The sequence below is a fragment of the Mustela erminea genome, chromosome 7 (genome assembly GCF_009829155.1).
Source record: "Mustela erminea isolate mMusErm1 chromosome 7, mMusErm1.Pri, whole genome shotgun sequence".
Taxonomy (NCBI): Eukaryota; Metazoa; Chordata; class Mammalia; order Carnivora; family Mustelidae; genus Mustela; species Mustela erminea.
In genome coordinates, this window is record NC_045620.1 from 22,630,645 (window position 1) to 22,648,822 (window position 18,178).

Here is an 18,178-nt window from a genome sequence, read left to right on the forward strand (position 1 = left end):
AATAAGGGCTCCCTGGCTCCAGGGGACCCTCAGGATATGTTCACTGCAGTCAGGGGAGACCTCCCTTGCCTCAGCCGATATCTTGAAATGCTACAGGAGACTAAGGAATAAAAAGAACCTAGAGAAACCAGGTCCTAGTGAAGCAAGACTCATGGACCAGTGGGCAGACAGATCCATCCATTCACTCCCCACTCCCACCTGCTGGGAAAATGGTACCTGAGTTATTAACACTCCTACTGGCTGCCCATCTCACTTAGGATAAAATCTTAACTCTGTACCCCAGCCTAGGGGCCCCACATGGTCTGACTCCTTTCTTCCCTACCCCCCACCACCTCACTTCCTGCCTCTCTCCTTCATTCTCCAGTGTCTAGAATTCTACCCATCTTTTGTAGGTGCCAAGCTCACTTCTGTCCTGCAGTCCTTGCTTGGGCTGTTTTCTCTGCCTGGAATGTTCTTCCCCTGCATTTTCACATGGATATAGCTGCTTCCTCCTCTTCATTCAGTTCTTAGCTCCTATATCACCACATCCTCAGGGAGTCCCTACTGGATCATTTGACCTAAAATAGTAGGCCCCCTTCCCAGAAGTGTGTAGTTTCTGAATCACTTTTCCCCAAGTAATTCATACTTTCTGAAATGACCTTATTCTTTTTTAAAAGATTAACTTATTTATTTGAGAGACAGAGAGAGTGCACACGCACGCGCGTGCACACACACACACACACACAACGTGAGTAGGGGGTGGTGCAGATGGAGAGGGAGAAGGAGACTCCTCACTGAGCAGGGAGCCCCATATGGGACTCCATCCCAGGACCCTGAGAGCATGACCTGAGCCAAAGGCAGATGCTTGACTGAGCCACCCAGGCACCCCTCTTTTTTGTTAATGTGTATATTATCTATAATTTCCCCATCCTACACACACACACACACACACACACTCTCTCTCTCTCTCTCTCTCTCACTCACTCTAGAACTGCACTATCCAATATGGTAGCCATTAGCCACACGTGGCTATTGAAATTTAAATTAAATTAAATTTAAAAAATAAGTTCTGAGGCACGTGTGTGGCTCAGTTAGTTAAGTGTCTGCCTTCAGCTCAGGTTGTGATCCCGGGGTCCTGAGATCGAGCCCTACATCAGGCTCCCCATTCTGCAGGGAGCCTGCTTCTCCCTCTCCCTCTGCCTGCAGCTCCCCCTGCTTGTACTCTCTCTCTCTCTTTCTGTCAAATAAATAAACAAAATCTTAAAAAAAATTAAATTCCTCAGTCACACAAGCCACAAAGCGCAACATGGGTCTGTTGGCTACTATATTGGACAACACAACTAAACATTTCCATTATCTCAGAAAGTTCTATTGGACAAAGATGTCCTAGAATATAAGCCCCAATAAAAACACAACAGTGGTTTCATCTATCTTATTTACCCCACTCTAGAAAAACATCTCGGGCACCTGGGTGGCTCAGTGGGTTAAGCCGCTGCCTTCGGCTCAGGTCATGATCTCAGGGTCCTGGGATCGAGTCCCGCATCCGGCTCTCTGCTCAGCAGGGAGCCTGCTTCCCTCTCTCTCTCTCTCTGCCTGCCTCTCTGCCTACTTGTGATCTCTGTCTGTCAAATAAATAAATAAAATCTTTAAAAAAAAAGAAAAAGAAAAACATCTCACATGTAATGGGCACTCAACAAAAAAAAAATTTATGGAAGGAATGAATGAATGCTGGCTAATTTCACATAACAGTAGTTCTCACAGAAGCAAAAAAGAAGTGGGACATGAGAAATTCTGGACAACAGTTCTGAAGCCTTGCATATCTCCTCAGAGGGGCAGTGTTGCTTAGTGATTAATAACACACAGGTTCTGGATGTCTGGGTGGCCCAGTCGGTTAAGCGTGTGCCTTCAGCTCAGGTCATGATCCTTGGGTCCTGGGACTGAGCCCCAAATCAGGCTTCCTGCCCATCAGAGAGTCTGCTTCTCCCTCTGCCCTTCCCCCCATTCATGCTCTCTCTCTCTCAAATAGATAAATAAAACCTTTAAAATTTTTAAAAATTAAAAAAACAATAATGCATAGGCTCTAGTGCCATGTACCTGGGTTTGAAACTTGGCCTGCTCCTTCCTAGTTGTGTCTCCTGGGACAAGTCACATTTCCCTGAGCCTCAGTTCCCTATCTGAGAGCAGCAGAACCTGAATGTATAAATAGCAGGGCTAATACATGTAAAGGGCTTATAATGGGCCTGGCTCCCAGCCTGGAACTATGGAAGCATTGATTTTTTTTTTTTTTTAATTAAGTAGGCCTCTATCCCCAATGTGGAGCCCAACATGGGGCTTGAACTCATGATCCTGAGATGAAGATCTGAACTAAGATCAAGTCATATGTTCAAGCAGTTGAGCCACAAGTGCCCTGTCTTGGCCATTTTTAAGATCTGAATCCAATCTTCTTCCTTCCTAACCCTCTCTTGCTATCAATAACCCATTGAGATTTCTATGACAGGGTCCATTTAGGACAAAACACAGATGACTCTGGTTTCTACGAATAAAACTGATTCTCCAGGCCCACTAGGGGCCCTAATTCTTTTAGGAAATCTCTCTCACCAACCCCCAACCCTTAGAAACTCCCTTCTCTGGATTCCCACAGAACTAACTCTGTTATTTAACTTCCCAGGTAACTTTCCTCACTTTAACTCCTACTTAGCTCCTTAAGGGAAGTTATACCACCTAGAATCCCCACAACCAGACACAGATCTAATAGAGCTGGTAAGAACTTCAAATCTTTCCTGTAATAGGTAGATCCCTTTCAAATTTAAAGATTTTATTTTTATTTATTTGGGCGCCTGGATAGTTGGGTCAGTTAAGTGTCTGCCTTCGGCTTAGGTCATGATCCCAGGGTCCTGGGATCGAGTCCCACATTGGGCTCCCTGCTCAGTGAAGAGCCTGCTTCTCCCTCTACCTTCCCCCTGCCCCTGCTTGTGCTAGCGCTCTCTCTCTCTCACACAAAAATAAATAAAATCTTTAAAAATTTTTAAATTAAATTTTTAGTATCGAAGACTTAGTGAGAAGCCAGGAAAATAACAATTCTTGAAATTCAGAAAACACGTCACACAGTCCAAAGTCTCATCCAGATATGAAACAATCCCTTGCCAGAATGGCCATCTGGCAGTCGGGGTGGGGGGGTGCCCAGTGTCTCTCAGAGGGCTTGAGGCCGAGACAGAATTCACACACAGGCCAGGGCTCTCCCCACCACCCTGATTATTTCTCCTGTGTCTGGAGCTCTTACAGCCACTACTTTGCCTTTTGTTCCTTGTCCACGGGTGTAAGTACAGGAGCTCCCCCTGCTGGTTCTGCTCAGCTCTAAGGTGACAAATGGGTTCAAGGGTGCTCACAGCCCCAGAATGTCAGGCCTGGAATCTTGGGAACCCAGACTGGACCCACCTGTCCTGACACCCAACCCAGTGCCTTTTCCAGGCCTGATGCAGAAAGAAAATTCCCAGCAGCAAGGTCAGAGTTACGCGTACCTCCTCTGCAACAAAGTCCATAGTATCAAACATGATTCGGCCTTGCCTCCTTTTCTGCAGGGGGAGAAGGGAAGAAGGGGGAGAAGAAATAGAATCAGCAAGACTACTCCTAGAATTTTGCACTGAAACCCTCCTCTCCCCTTCCGTGTGGTAGGCAGGAAGCCACGGGAACCCTCCCACTAGCTGGCCCTCTCATGTTGACTTCTGCTCAAAAGCCCCAACTCAGCCCCAGACTCAGGCCCAGTACTTACATGTCATTGTTGAGACAGAGAGAGAGGAGGAGGGGTGAGGATAAAGACAGGAAGGATGGAGAGAGAAAAGGAAGAGGGGAAAGAAGCAAACTAATGGGAAAGTAGAGAGCGACACAAAAGGACAAAATGGAGGCGTCGACGAAGCCAGGCTTCCCTAAGCGCCTGTCAGGAACCAGGCATGCTCATCTTCCTTCCTTACTCCATTTCATCCTCAGGACGGAGCAGGTATTACTGCGCCCCCTTTTGGACTCGAGGTGGGTGAGGGAACCTGCCCAAGGACCACACACTGAGTTATCAGTCTTCTTCTAGAGTATGGCCAGAAGAAGGAAGTGTAAAATGTCTTAAGGATGAACTAATCCAACTCTATCGCCTAACAGTTGCAGGGGGGATGTGGGAAGAGTAGGGGAAGAGGCGGGGGGGGGGGGGTGATATGTGGGAGAAGGCAGGGGGGAGGAAAGGGACATAAATAAGGCCCTGACCACCACCTGAGGGAAACCAAGATTTTTCCAACCACCTCTCTAGACATATCTCAGGTCCTCCCCATCCCAGAGCCCCATTTATAGCTTATGTGCCTGCGTGATGCATCTCAAGGAGGCCATGAAAGAAAGCAATGGTGTTCGAAAAGATCCGGATTCACAAGCTCTAATGAAAACTGGTCTGCGGCTCTCTTGACCCAATCCCACACTCCGGCCCCCTAACTCTCTGCCCAGCAGCCATAGGACCCCCTGAGGCTGCCCTGAAGAGGCTTCTGCTCTGCTCAAGTCTACTCTGCCCAACCAGTGTCATTAAGTTTCAGCCTCATGCTCCCCTGATGACAAGGCTGATCTGGGTCTTCAGCTTCCGAGTGCTCAGGCACCAGCCCACGTGTTCTGGTAACCAAAAACTCCTGGCCCCCATGGCCCATTGCTTTACGACTTCATGATGAGGCCCTGAGTCAGAATGTCCTTCCTGACAGCGAACCTTAGTTCCCAGTTCCAATTCTTCCACTCCATCCCTTCCCAACTGATGGTCCAATCACAGGGCAGAATCTGGCTGTAGATTCATTTGGTTTGGACAGCATAATGTCTTTAAAATATATGAATTTGAATATCTTCAGATGGGACACGTTCTTCTTTTCTGCAGACCCACAGGCCCCTACTCCCTGCTGTACCTTAAACTCAGCCACACACACACACACACACACACACACACCGTTACACCTGCTGGTCCCTCAGAGACCAACCCAAGATGGCCTCTCTTTCACCCATCACCACCACCATTTAGGACAATTTCTTGGAGTGAATCCCTGGGTGCATTTGGGAGGCAGGGCTAGTCACTCTGTGCACAACAGGAAAATGGGAAGGGTTCGTCCAGAGATTGGGAGAAACTTTGGGGCCCTGAATAGTAATGAAGATACTTTTGGGGATCTAGAACAGGTTAGCAGAATGGTGATCAACTTTTCTGAGCTGAAAAGTGTGTATGATCTACCACTGGGATAAATTTTTTAATTTGAAATGGGAACCTTCTAGAAAATCTAGAAGCATGGCCTCCAGAGTGAGCAGGGCCCTGCATGTGTTCCTTTGCTTAAATGGAGGGGACAGGAAAGAAGGTAGAGAAGATGAACAGTGGTGGGCATTCAGAAAACCCTGACCCCTAATGAGGCTTCTGGATTTTTCTGGCTCTTTTGATCCCAGTTAGAATGAAGATGGCTTCTTCCCTTCTCCTTGTGTTTCTTTCCACATGGAGGGAGTTGTGCTTTTAGAACACTACTAGTCCCTCTCCTTCCACATTGAGAAGGAGTAACTTAAACTCCTTGGTGAATCTAGAAAAACTGGGTGAGATCATTCCATCTCCATCCCTCTGAGCCCACATTCTGCTCTGCTCTCCTCTGCTGTGAGTTTAGGGCAGGAGGCCCCGCTCCTGTAGTAGAAGTCTGCCATGGTCCAGCACTGCCCATGACTGGGCACATAAGGCTATCCAATTCTGGAGTTTAGTCTTAGGTCATCCTCTCACTTGATGATCTTCTCCAATAAAGTCTTCAATAAAATCACCTTCTCCAATAAAGTCTCATCATTCACAAAAGTGACAGTTGGGTCTCCCACCTGCTTTACCCCTTGTCTTCTCTCTGTTTGGTTCAGTCTGGGAAGTGAGGTGCTATTTACTGGACCCCCTTAAATCCTCCCAATCCTGCTAAGGCCAGCTGCTTACATCCCAGAAGGAAAAGATAGGGTGCTTTCTGTGAGCAGTCTCCACGATCTGATATTCCCGGAATCCCCTGAGGCCCTGGCGGAACATTTTACACACTCGGATCATCATAATGATATCCATGGTGAGCTGGTACAGCCCCTGTGGAAACAAAACAAATTAGATCAGTAGAAACCACCTGTTTTCAACAGCTACCCGCAGGCTGGATGGCGCTGACAAGGTGAAACGGGATAGGATTAAATGCAGGGGTATGCTCGAGCAATGGTAACATTTTCAGGAAGTCTTCAAGCCTGTTGAAATCATGTTGGTAGCCTGAAAATGCCCACAGCTGGGAGTATTTATGCCACAGAAACTGGCAACTCCATTACAAACCTCCCTCCCCAGGAGCTGGTTGGAAAAACATCCTCCAGCCCCGTTCTAGTTAAATAACAAGTTCTTCACTTCAGTCCGGGAAACAGCACAAGAGACAGCAGGCAGCAAGGGGTGAGGGAAAGAGCCTGGATTTTGGAATCAGATGGATCTGAGGGAAGAAAAGTCAAGCAGATGCAAGCCTTTGCTCGGCAAGCATTGCTGCCTTTGAAGAAAGAGGAAGGGGGCCATGAACCAAGGGATGTGAGTGGTCTCCAGAAGCTAGAGAAGTCCAGGAAATGAGATTCTTCCCTAAACCATCAAGAAAGGAAAGTGGTGATTCTGACACCTGGACTTTAGCCCAGGGAGACCCATGCCAGACTTCTAGCCTACATAAGATAATATCATTCGGGGGCACCTGGGCGGCTCAGTGGGTTAAAGCCTTTGCCTTCAGCTCAGGTCATGATTTTAGGGTCCTGGGATGGAGCCCCGCATCGGGCTCTCTGGTCAGCAGGGAGCCTGCTTCCTCCTCTCTCTCTCTGCCTGCCTCTCTGCCTCCTTGTGATCTCTGTCAAATAAATAAATAAGTTTTTTTTTTAAAGATAATATCATTCATCTTAAGCCAAGAGATTGTGTGATATGTTATAGCAGCAATAGGAAACTAATAAAACCACTCGTCCAAGCTAGGCCATCTGATCCCAGGCAACCTTTGAGCATGGGAATTTGGACTTGGAACTGAGAACAAATCGGACTCTATCCCAGCATGAATTTGGCAGCAAGGGCAGTCACCCTCTGCCTGCCAAGTAAATACAGGGGATAGGAAAACAAGTTCAACACCGAAGAGACAAATCCAGAATGTGAAACAATCTACAAGTCAACTAACCCAGTTTCTTAAGAGACATACAAATAAATGCAAAGTATGAGCCTTTGGATCCTGATTCATAATAACAAGCTGTAAAAGCCATTATTTAGGGACAAATAAGGAAATTGGATGTGCCTGGAGATTAGATGATACTAGGGATATTAGTGTTGGTTTTCTTAATATTATAGTGATGCTGTAATTATGTCCTTATTTTTAAGAAGTGTCATAAAAAATGCAACTTAGTGGTGCCTGGGTGGCTCAGTCAAGTATCTGCAGCTCAGGTCATGATCTCAGGGTCCTGGGATTGAGCGTCACATCAGGCTCTCTGCTCGGCAGTGAGCCTGCTTCTCCCTCTCCCCTGTCTGTGCTCTCATGCTCTCTCTCTCTCAAATAAAAAAATCTTTGAAAAAAAAAAAAGGAACTTACTCTCAAATGATTCCACAAACACACACAAATAAGTAAAGCCAATATGGCAAAATGCTGACTGTTAGATTTAAGGAGTGATCATTATATTTCAACTTCTGTGTTTGAGAATCTCCATAATGAAACAAATGCAAAAGCTAAAAACTTTCGTTAACACTTGTTAATCAGGAGGTCAAAAAGAAAATGAAAAAACAAACTGAAGACTGGAAGAATACATTTGCCATGTACAGAATCAACAAAGGATTCCTATCCAAAATGACAAAGAATAAGTATTACTGAAAAACTACCATCCAAAACTGCTTTTTTAAATTTTAAAAATTCTACAAATCAAAGAAAAAATACAAATAACCCTAAAGGAAAAATGAGCAAAAGATAAGAACAGGTAATTCAAAGGGAAAATCCAAATCTCCTATAAATAATGAAAAGATTCTGAACATCACTAGAGATCATGGAAATGTAAATTAAAGCAACAACAAGATACCATTTTACACTTACCGGATTCGGGGAATGGGAGACATTTCCCATGGACACTGAAAACAAGTGAAGTGTCCATCAATAGGGGAAGGTATTAACACATTACCGTACAGTCCCAGGACTAAACATAGTCCTAGAGCGCCACATGTCAGTGTGGGTAAAGCTCACACAATTTTGAATGGAAAAAAGGTTGAAAAAGGATGCCATTTAGGACACCATTTTTTAAAATGTGCTATATACTACGTTGCTTATAAATACATACTTATGTAATAAATTTTTAAAATCTAGATAGGAAGGCTACACATCAACCTCAGGAAAGTGGTCCCCAGTAAGGAAGAAGGGAATGGGATGATGAGGAGCTTCACCAGTACCTGTAACACTTTCTTTAAAAACATTTGTATCTGAAGGAAATATGGGGAAGGGTTTTATTAATAAAATTAATACTTATTAAATACCAATTTTCCACCAGGCACTATTCTAAGCCCTTTTGATGTATCAACTTATTTCATCCTCAACAATAAATCAATGCAATAGATACTAATACTGTCATCTGTCACCCTTTACAGAAGGGAAAATAGGCACAGCAAATGAAGTAACTTGCCTCATACTAATATTAGTCATATGACTAACAGGTGATGGGGATTTGAACCCAGGCTGGCTGGCTCCAGGATCCACAGGCTCAACCTATCACTCTATCCTGCTGCCAGGCCTTATTCCCTCTGGATCTCATAGCAGCAGGAAGGATGGGTACAGAGGAGTTCTTAGGGGCTCAGAGTATAGCCTATGACATGCCAGTGTCAAGGGGACAGCCATCTACAAAGAACAGGTCAGAATTCAGTTTCTGAAGCCTAACTTGGACTCTATTCTTTGTGCCATGCCATGAATCCACAAGATACAGAGTAGGCCTTCTCTTACACCTGCCCCTCCATTCCTCAAAATACCACTCTTCCCTCCCAGAACCCTTGACACTCCTCACCAGTTCCTTCTTCAAGATCTGCCACGTATAAGACACCATATATCTCCTCATGGTTCCTGACTGGCAAATGGCACAACTAGCCCCTTTGCCTTTCAAGGGTAGGACCACAGGTCCTTCCCAAACAATCTACTTATATTAGAAACAAATAGATTCCCTTGGTGGCAAGGTAGGAGTTTCTCTACACTCCTCACCAATAACTTCTGGAAGCTTTGTTCTGAGAAACTGTCATTCTCAGAATCTCCTTATATCACAATGGAGGATTCTGGAAGAGAAGGCAGTGAGAAGGAATTACAATCTGGGAGTCTAACACTCATTGAGCACCCAAAGGCATGATCTTAGTTAATCCTCACAACTACCACAAGGTAAGTGTTCTCACACCCACTCCATACATAAGAATGAGGCTCCAAGTAGCTAACTGATTGCCAGTTGTGAGGCCATCTTAAAGGAGGAGCTTCTGGGCTCAGAGCAGGCGCATCCAACACCTCAGCCTAGGAGGCTCTCCCTCCGCTTAGAACTTGGAGACCCTCCAGTGTGGGTACATGACACTGTCCTATAAATGTTGGCAAATCAGCAAATCAGGAACACTTGGAAAATCACAAGTCCTCAGCTAAATGGGGTGCCAAATGTTAAAAGGAACTCAGTAACTAGAACTCAGTGACCCTGAGGTCCTTCCAAAAGTAGAGAATATAGGATTTAAAGTACTGCTGTCTGAGGTGCCTGGGTGGCTCAGTGGGTTAAAGCCTCTGCCTTCGGCTCAGGTCGTGATTCCAGGGTCCTGAGATCAAGCCCCACATCTGGCTCTCTGCTCAACAGGGAGCCTGCTTCCCTTCCTCTCTCTCTGCCTGCCTCTCTGCCTACTTGTGATCTCTGTCAAATAAATAAATAAAATCTTTAAAAAAATAAAAAAAATAAAGTACTGCTGTCTACTAGATTAAAGATGGCAGCTAATGATCGGAATTTGCTTTGATATGAGAATCTTTTTTTTTTTAAGATTTTATTTATTTATTTGACAGAGATTACAAATAGGCAGAAAGGCAGGCAGAGACAGAAAGAGGGAGAAGCAGGCTCCCTGCTGAGCAGAGAGCCTGATGCGGGGCTTGATCCCAGGACCCTGGGATCATGACCTGAGCTGAAGGCAGAGGTCACGCAGGTGCCCCCTATATGAGAATCTTTAAAAAAAAAACTATGACCTCAAGTATTGCCTGATTGGCCATTCCTATCCAGCTAGGCCTATCTGCCAACCTTCTCCCAACTGACAGCCAAACGGAAGGACACTGAACACAGTGAAGACAGTCTGACAGCCAGGAATACTCAAGCTCTGAATTACTAAATTCAAAGGCCACCACTCCCAGAGTGAGACAATGACCACTTACAGAGATGAGAAGAGACAGAATTGGGTTTTCTTCCTCCCTTGCTTAGAGAAAAAATGCAAAGAACTCAGGAAGAAACAGAGTAAGACAAAGTTTCAGAGAAAAAGAGAGAAGCAGTGTGGATTTTTTGCCTCCTCTACCACAGACCAGGTTTAAGGAAGGAAATACAAAAGTTTAGGGGCTTTCTGAAACAAACTACTGGGGATGGGGAAGGCAAGAAAGATAGCAGGAGGTGGCTATAGACAGGGAGGTATCCAATCAGTCCTCTGAGCTGCCTGAGATGCAAGTGACATGGAGAGGACCCAGACCAACAAGGGGCATTGGATGATGCCAGTAAGTAGGACCAAGACTCTGATGAGACACTTCTCATCTCCCCTCTTGGCAGCAGTGATTGTATAATTTCTGGAGGAACTGGATCAGTGTTAGGGAGAAAGAGGCAGGAAGTTTGGAGAACTCTGAACTGGCCTAAGATGAATCAATTGGCCTGAAATTACATCCCCTCAAAATTACTGAATTGGACCTCAATTTACCTGAAGACATCTAAATTGTCTAGTAGGAGGCAGGTAGGGACACAGTACAAACATTAAAGTCAGCTCTAGAAATTAAGGAAATGTTGGGCACCTGCGTGACTTGGTTAAGTGTCTGCCTTCAGCCCAACTCATGATCCCAAGGTCCTGGGATTGAGTCCTGTGTTGGGTTCCAGCTCAATGGAGAGTCTAATTTTCCCTCTCCCTCTGCGTCTTCCCCCGTTCATGCTTGTTCTCCCACAAATAATTAAATAAATTTTTTTTTTTTAATTAAGGAAGTGTCATTTCTATCCCAGTTTCTTTTCTTTTTTTTCTTTTAAGATTTTATTTATTTGACAGAACACACACAGGGGGAGCGGGAGAGGAAGAAGCAGGCTTTCTGCTGAGCAGGAAGCCCAATGCAGGGCTCCATCCCAGGACCCTGGGGCCATGACCTGAGCCAAAGGCAGACACTTAACAACTGAGCCACCCAGATGCCCCTCTGTCCTAGTTTCTAATCTTACGATTGAACTGTTGTAGAATAGAATGTCAGAAAGGGCATTGGCCCTATTCTTATGTGATCTTGGGTAAATTACTTAAGCACACTGGCCTCACTTTCCTCTTTTTAAACTGAGTTAGAGTCAATTCCACAAATAATTTCCTTTCTTTTTTAAAGGATTTATTAATTTATTTATTTGAGAGAAAGCTTGAGCAGGGGAAGGGGCAGAGGCAGAGAGAAAGAATCTTAAGCAGACTCCCCGCTGAGCACAAAGTCCAAGGTGGGGATCAATCCCAGGACCCTGAGATCATGACCTGAGCTGAAATCAAGAGTCAGACACTTAACCAACTGAGGCACCCTGGGGCCCCAAATAATTTCAAGATAAGATCCTTATTGTTTTGCTAATTATAAGAGTTATGCAACAGACATTTATAGAGCTTCAACTAGATGCAAAGCTTGAAAGGTGAAGACACCGTCTCTGCTCACGGTCTCTGTTCACGATATTGAGGGGATGGAAACTATAGCCATAAGAGAAAGTCGCACTAAAATAAAACTATAAAGATAAGTGAAGAAAGGGCAGGGCCTGATCAGAGAGCACGAGATGTGGCTGGAATATGAGATACCCAGGGGGTACAGCAAGAAGTGAAGTTGTGGGGCACCTGGGTGGCTCAGTGGGTTAAAGCCTCTGCCTTTGGCTCAGGTCATGATCCCAGGGTCCTGGGATCGAGCCCCACATCGGGCTCTCTTCTCAGCAGGGAGCCTGCTTCCCCTCTCTCTCTGCCTGCCTCTCTGCCTACTTGTGATATCTGTCAAATAAATAAATAAAATCTTTAAAAAAAAAAAAAAAAGAAGTGACCGACTGCCATGCTTAGAGCCCTGCAGCTGCCAAGCTCCATCTTGTTCACTCACACAAAACCTTTGTCAGAAGGTCATGCTTTGCTGATGACCCTAAGAGACTTACTGCCAGCCTGGAATTCTACTCTAGTCCCTTCCCCAGGCACACCTCCAACAAATAGCTGGTCCAGAAAGAACTCACTTCATTTAAAGGAGACTTATAATAAAAAAATAAATAGCACCAGACCCATATATTACAGAAAAGTGAACAAGGAGGGGGCAGGGAGCAAGAAAAACAAATGGCAGATGAAAGGCACTCACAGAAAAAAAAAAATTAACATGAAACAGATGATAATCAGGAACCACAAAGAACTCAAAGGGCTTAATATATTTCAAAACGAGTTCAAAGCAAGATGCAATAGTTGAAAGAGATGATGAAGCAACTGGAGGAGACGGGCACTGGCAGAGCTCAGGAAGGAAGTGGGTGTGTGTTTTTTTTTTCTTTTTTAAAGATTTTATTTATTTATCTGACAGAGATCACAAGTAGGCAGAGAGGCAGGCAGAGAGAGAGGGGGAAGCAGGCTCCCCACTGAGCAGAGAGCCCGATGTGGGACTCGATCCCAGGACCCTGGGATCATGACCTGAGCCGAAGGCAGAGGCCCAACCACCGAGCCACCCAGGCGCCTTGTTTTTTTTTTTAAACAAACAAAAAAAACATGTCAGAACTGAAGATCATTTCAGAAACATCAAAAAGGTAGCCTTGCTGAATACAGAGGTCAGGACTGCAAAAAGCAAGTGAGGGAGTTGTCAATGAACACGCAAAAAGGAATGAAGAAATACTACTATTAAAAGGTATGGAAGGGCGCCTGGGTGGCTCAGTGGGTTAAAGCCTCTGCCTTTGGGTTCTGGGATCCAGCCTCACATCAGGCTCTCTGCTCAGCAGGGAGCCGGCTTCCTCCTCTCTCTCTGCCTGCCTCTCTGCCTACTTGTGATCTCTGTCTATCAAAAAAATAAGTAAAACCTTAAAAAAAAAAAAAAAGACATAGAAATCAGCCTGAAGGGATTCTTACTGGTCAAATACAGGGTAATCTGGGCATCAGAAAAAATAATGAATTCCAGTGGCAACCAAGAGGCAGTAACCCACTACAGGCATTCTCCTCTGTCCATTGTAACCAAAACTTTGGATAAAACACAACTTGGGACTCTTACAAGTAAATAATGGCAAGTGTAATGGGGTGGGGGGGTGGATCGTAAAAATGAAAAAAAAAGCCCCAGTGGGGGTGAGTTTCTTGGTTAAATGAAGCCATAGGATACAAATCATTAGACAAAAATCAATTTGTATTTCTATATACTACTGAACAATTAGAAACTGAAAATTTTAAAACACCATTTTAGTAGCACTAAAAACATGAAATACTTAGGTATAAAGGTAATACATGAAGATTCTGTATGCTGAAAACAATAAAACACTGATGTATGAAATTAAAGAACATCTAAATAATACCAGATCTGCTACCAGTTCCTTTACACATATTTTCTCTTTGACTCCTCAGAGTCATTCTGTGTGGTAGTTACTACCCCCAGGCTCATAAAGGGTTTGACTTACTTAAGGCCATATGATAAAAGAATTCATAGCAGCTTCACTTTGGAATAGCCCCGAACTGGAAATAACTTAAATGTCTCAACCAGCGACTGGCTAAGCAAACCATGGTACATCCACACCATGGCTTATTATTCAGTAATAAAAATAAATAAACTATGAAACATATAAAACAAGCTAGATGAATATCTAGGGAATTATTCTAAGTGTAGAAAGCTAGTCCCAAATGGTTACACGCTCTATAACTCCATTTATATAACATCTTTGAAATGACAAAATTATAGAGATGAACAGATTAGTGTTGCCTGCGGCTAGAAATGGGGGGTAGGGGAGAGGGAAGGGTGTCATTATAAAGTGGTAGCATGAGGGACTGTCAGAACTAGACCTCAAGACCTGACCTTTGCTGCCTACCTACTTGAACTCACCAAACTCTGTTCCACATTTTTCTTTAAGCTCTTCTTTCCAGCTTATCTCTTTAACTCTGGCAAAAGACCCAACAGGCAGAGCATCCTGTGATGGAAACTGAAAACCCTCAAGCAGTAAGGACTGCCTGGACAAAATGCTACAGCTGGCCCAGACCACCCAGATCAGTTTGAACTTAACCCCTGACCAACACATGTGCAGATGGGCCCTGGAGTGATCAACTGTTACCTTTACCTCATTATAATACAAAAATCTCCACTCAAAGAGGAGCAAACCTCATTTACATAATACACAATGCATGTATAGGCATGTTTCCCTTAAAGCGCGCACACAACTTTGTGCCATCTTGATGACAAGGCTCTCCTATCTAAATAGTCATCCTAACCCTAAAAAAAGGAATCCATTCACCCTTGCTCAAAGAGTCACAGCTTTGGAAGTTATTACCCGTGATCTCCTTACTTGCTACAAACATAGTTTACATTGTGAGAGCACTCTATGTGGAATAGTTTCTACCTGTGATCTCCCAAGGTTCAGACTCACTTTAGTTCAGTTACAGGAACTTAGCGGTTACCAAACATTTCTGGATACTGATTGTGGCACAGGTGCATGAATCTACATTTGATAAAATTGCATAGGCCTATACATATACACAATTAAGCACTTCTGAATAAACTCTTTAGATTGCATCATCAATTTCCTGGTGTTGATAGGGTACTATGATTGTCCAAGATGTCACCACTGGGGAAGACTGGGTGAAGTGTTCATGAGACCTCTCTGTACTATTTTTGCAACTTCTTATGAAGCCATAATTTTTTCCAAATAAAAAGCCTTAAAAAAAAAAAAAGTATCTAGGCTTCTTTCTATACTGCAACCCCCAACAATATGCCATTAAAAGACACCCGTCTCTGAAAAGAGTATGGGAATCATACTAGTGCTCCCCTTCATAGATGAAACCCACTACTTGTCTTTTCCTTGATTCAATATTTACTCAGAGTCCAGCTGGAAATCAGGCCTTGTGTTGGAAGCTAAACGATAGGAGATACATGATCTATAATCCCTTCCCAAGTGAGCTCCCAACCTAGTGGTAATGAGAAGGCCTAATATGATAAGAACACTGGACTACAAGTGAAAAGAATTCTGTCCTCATGGAACCACTTACTAGGTATTTTAGTTTGGACCAATCCATTTCCTCTTGTTGTGCTGACTTCTTAACCTGCAAAATTCGGGAGAATGGAATACATATGAATATATTTTAAACTTAACCTGGGTCCTGTGGGTGGGTTCAAGGACACCTGGAAATCACCTGAAATCACATGCATAAGTATGTAGGATAATTTCAGAAGATGTATTTTAACCTTTTTTTTTTTTTTTAGATTCTGGGGGTTTGCTCACCCATAGAGTTTAGAATAACTGCATCTAACTTTTTGATTTAATGTCAATGTGCTCTTCATTGTAACTTTCCACAATTCTAATAGATCTAATAGATCTCCAAGATCTCTCCATTTCTAATACTCCACGATTCTAATCGGGATGCAAGAAATGGACTAGAGAGCTAACATTCTGTGATTCCATGGACAAGAGTTCATTCCCTTCCTTGACAGAACGATAAAATTTTCAACATGAAATTCTAGACAGTCTATGATTTAACCTCCAAATGACCTTCCAACCTCAGCTTTCATCCCTTTCCCAGACCCTGGCCACTCCCCTCTGTGTAATCTGCAGTTTCCACAAAGTTTCATTCCCATTCACTCTGTGCCTTGGCACAGGCAATGCCTTCTACCTGGATTGCCCCTAGATCTACCCTTTTTCTTGAGTATCATCTTGAAGTTCTCCTCCCCAGTGAACTCTTCCATGACCCTTCATCCTTGCAGCAAGGTTTGATGTGCTCCCTTAAACCTGGGTTTCTGACTGCCTGCTACCACCCAGGGAATAGGACTATTGGTTCACTCAGGGCAGTGAACCAAAAATGCCAAGAGGCAAGGGAGAGTAAGTAAAGGTTTGAAACTAGTTGGTATAGCAAACTCTAGACCCATTTTCCCACCTCTGGAAATAAAAATATCAGCTCTAAAGGAAAACCACATCCTGAGAGCAACAGTAATTTAAAAGAAAAAATAGTAAATGTAAACAGCATTCTGCTTACAGACAGACAAAAGAGAGTGGTGAGGATTGAGGCCATCTGGGACAGAGTATCTTCACCTCCAGCTACTTGTTGATAGGAATGTAAGTGGGACCACTGTGGTCAGCACACCTACTTTTTCAAGAAAAGCTGGAAATCCAGATTTGCATGTGAAATTTCCCAATTTTAAGTGTCAATAGCTAAAAAAATATTCAAGACCCATTGCAATGACTTTCAAGGTTTTCAAACTGTGAAAAATGTTTTGTGAGGATCCACTTCCACCCATCCAAGAGAGCCCACCCTATGGGGGAGGCAAGTTTATATCAGGGCTGCTGGTGTATTGCTAGTTGTTAAACACACTAACTTCTTCTGCAGAGAGCTCAGACAAAACCTTTCATATGAGGCCTCTGTCCCTCTCTGGGTCTTCGTTTCTCCATCCATAAAATGGCAATACAAAATACAAAATTCTGTCAAACAGAATATATCACTTAAGGGTTATCAGAGCTACATGCTTTTATCTGCATCATCACACTGAATTCTCATAAATTCTATGAGGTAAGCTGTATTACCTTCACATTTTACAGATAAAAAAATGCAGCTCAGAGATAGCAACTTACCTAATGAAGACAACACCAAACATATAAAAAGCCCTCTCCTTCAAAGGGCTTTACTGATTTAGTTCTCTCAAGTCTGACCTAAGGCAAATAAACCCTGAAATGGGGATTCCATCAAGGCTGCCTGACTCCACAGGCAGCACAGGGCTGCTTAACAGAAATACAATGCACACCACACATATAATTTCAATTTGTCTAGTAGCCACATTTAAAAAGTAAAATGACACAGGTTAATTTTAATAATACACTTTATTTGACCCAACATATGCAAAATACTATCAATCTAACATCGACATAAAAAAATAGAGCTATTTTACTCTTTTTTGTACTAAATCTTGGGTGTATTTTAGATCACAACACATCGTAATTCCGACTAGCCACATTTCAAGGGTCCATGCCTATGGGGCAAGGCACTTACTAATCTTAATGTTAAAAGCAGAACCCAGAGAGGCACCTGTCCCTTGGTTTCAAAGGACACGCAAAATACAATAATGGCACACAGTTCTTGAGCATATAGCTTGTGCTATGGGAGGAGCGAGTCTTATTATGTGTGTTGGGGATCTTCACACTTTATATTTTGTCATCCTCGCAACAAGGTGAATGCCACTGCCCTCCTCTTTTGACGGAAAGAGGACTTCCACGTGTCAGGGCCTCCCCCAGTGCCGACCTCGGTCCCGCCGTCCCCTCTCCCACCACGGGCCGGGCGCCAGTCCCAGAGAAACCTTGGCTCGCCCTCATCCCAGTCAGGGGAGGCGCACACCCAGCTGGAGGTGCAGATCACCTGCGGGCCGAAGAGCTCACAGTGAGTAAAGACTCCTCTGGGCTCCTCCTCCTCCAGCTCTTCATCCTCCTCTTCCTCCCCCTCCTCCTCGGACGCCGATTTTGACTCTGACTCCGAGTCCTCGAACTGGTGCTGGGAGGCGACATCGCGAACAGTAGACCAGCGCACACTGAAAGAGGTCCACTCCTGCCTCTCAGTCGCAGCCGCCTCCTGACCGGACTCGCTAACGTGAGCGAGCGCCGCTTCCGGGAGCCCGGACTTGGCTTCCGGGCGCTCTGGCACCGAGGTCATCGCAGAAGCTGGGGCGGACTTCCGCTTCCGGCCCCCTCAGGCGCTTTGCGAGTGAGGTTTAGTTTGGCTCGCTGTCGGCCAGCCCCCACCCGCCTACGGGGAGGCCGCGCGAGCTCGGCTCTTAACGCG

General features: G+C 44.4%; 1 protein-coding gene and 1 long non-coding RNA gene across 5 annotated transcripts in view; one reads left to right on the forward strand and one right to left on the reverse strand.

Moving 5' to 3' along the window:
* CNBD2 (cyclic nucleotide binding domain containing 2) overlaps positions 1-18,128 on the reverse strand; it is a 52,038-nt gene extending 33,910 nt beyond the window's left edge. For 2 of the 4 annotated variants that reach the window (XM_032350797.1, XM_032350800.1), the window contains exons 1-4: positions 17,759-18,128; positions 15,407-15,460; positions 5,936-6,073; positions 3,498-3,551 (exon numbers count right to left, since the gene is read on the reverse strand). In XM_032350797.1, the coding sequence (XP_032206688.1) occupies positions 3,498-3,551; positions 5,936-6,073; positions 15,407-15,460; positions 17,759-18,049 (537 nt within the window). In that variant the 5' untranslated portion in view covers positions 18,050-18,128. Of the gene's footprint in view, positions 1-3,497; positions 3,552-5,935; positions 6,074-9,015; positions 9,411-15,406; positions 15,461-17,758 lie in introns of those variants that run through there. The other 2 variants (XM_032350798.1, XM_032350799.1) reach the window with 2 other exon arrangements.
* Positions 9,285-15,388, forward strand: LOC116595016. The gene is made up of 3 exons (XR_004287514.1): positions 9,285-9,377; positions 12,966-13,076; positions 14,278-15,388. It is a non-coding gene; the product is annotated as an uncharacterized LOC116595016 (long non-coding RNA).
* Positions 18,129-18,178: the final 50 nt, after the last annotated feature.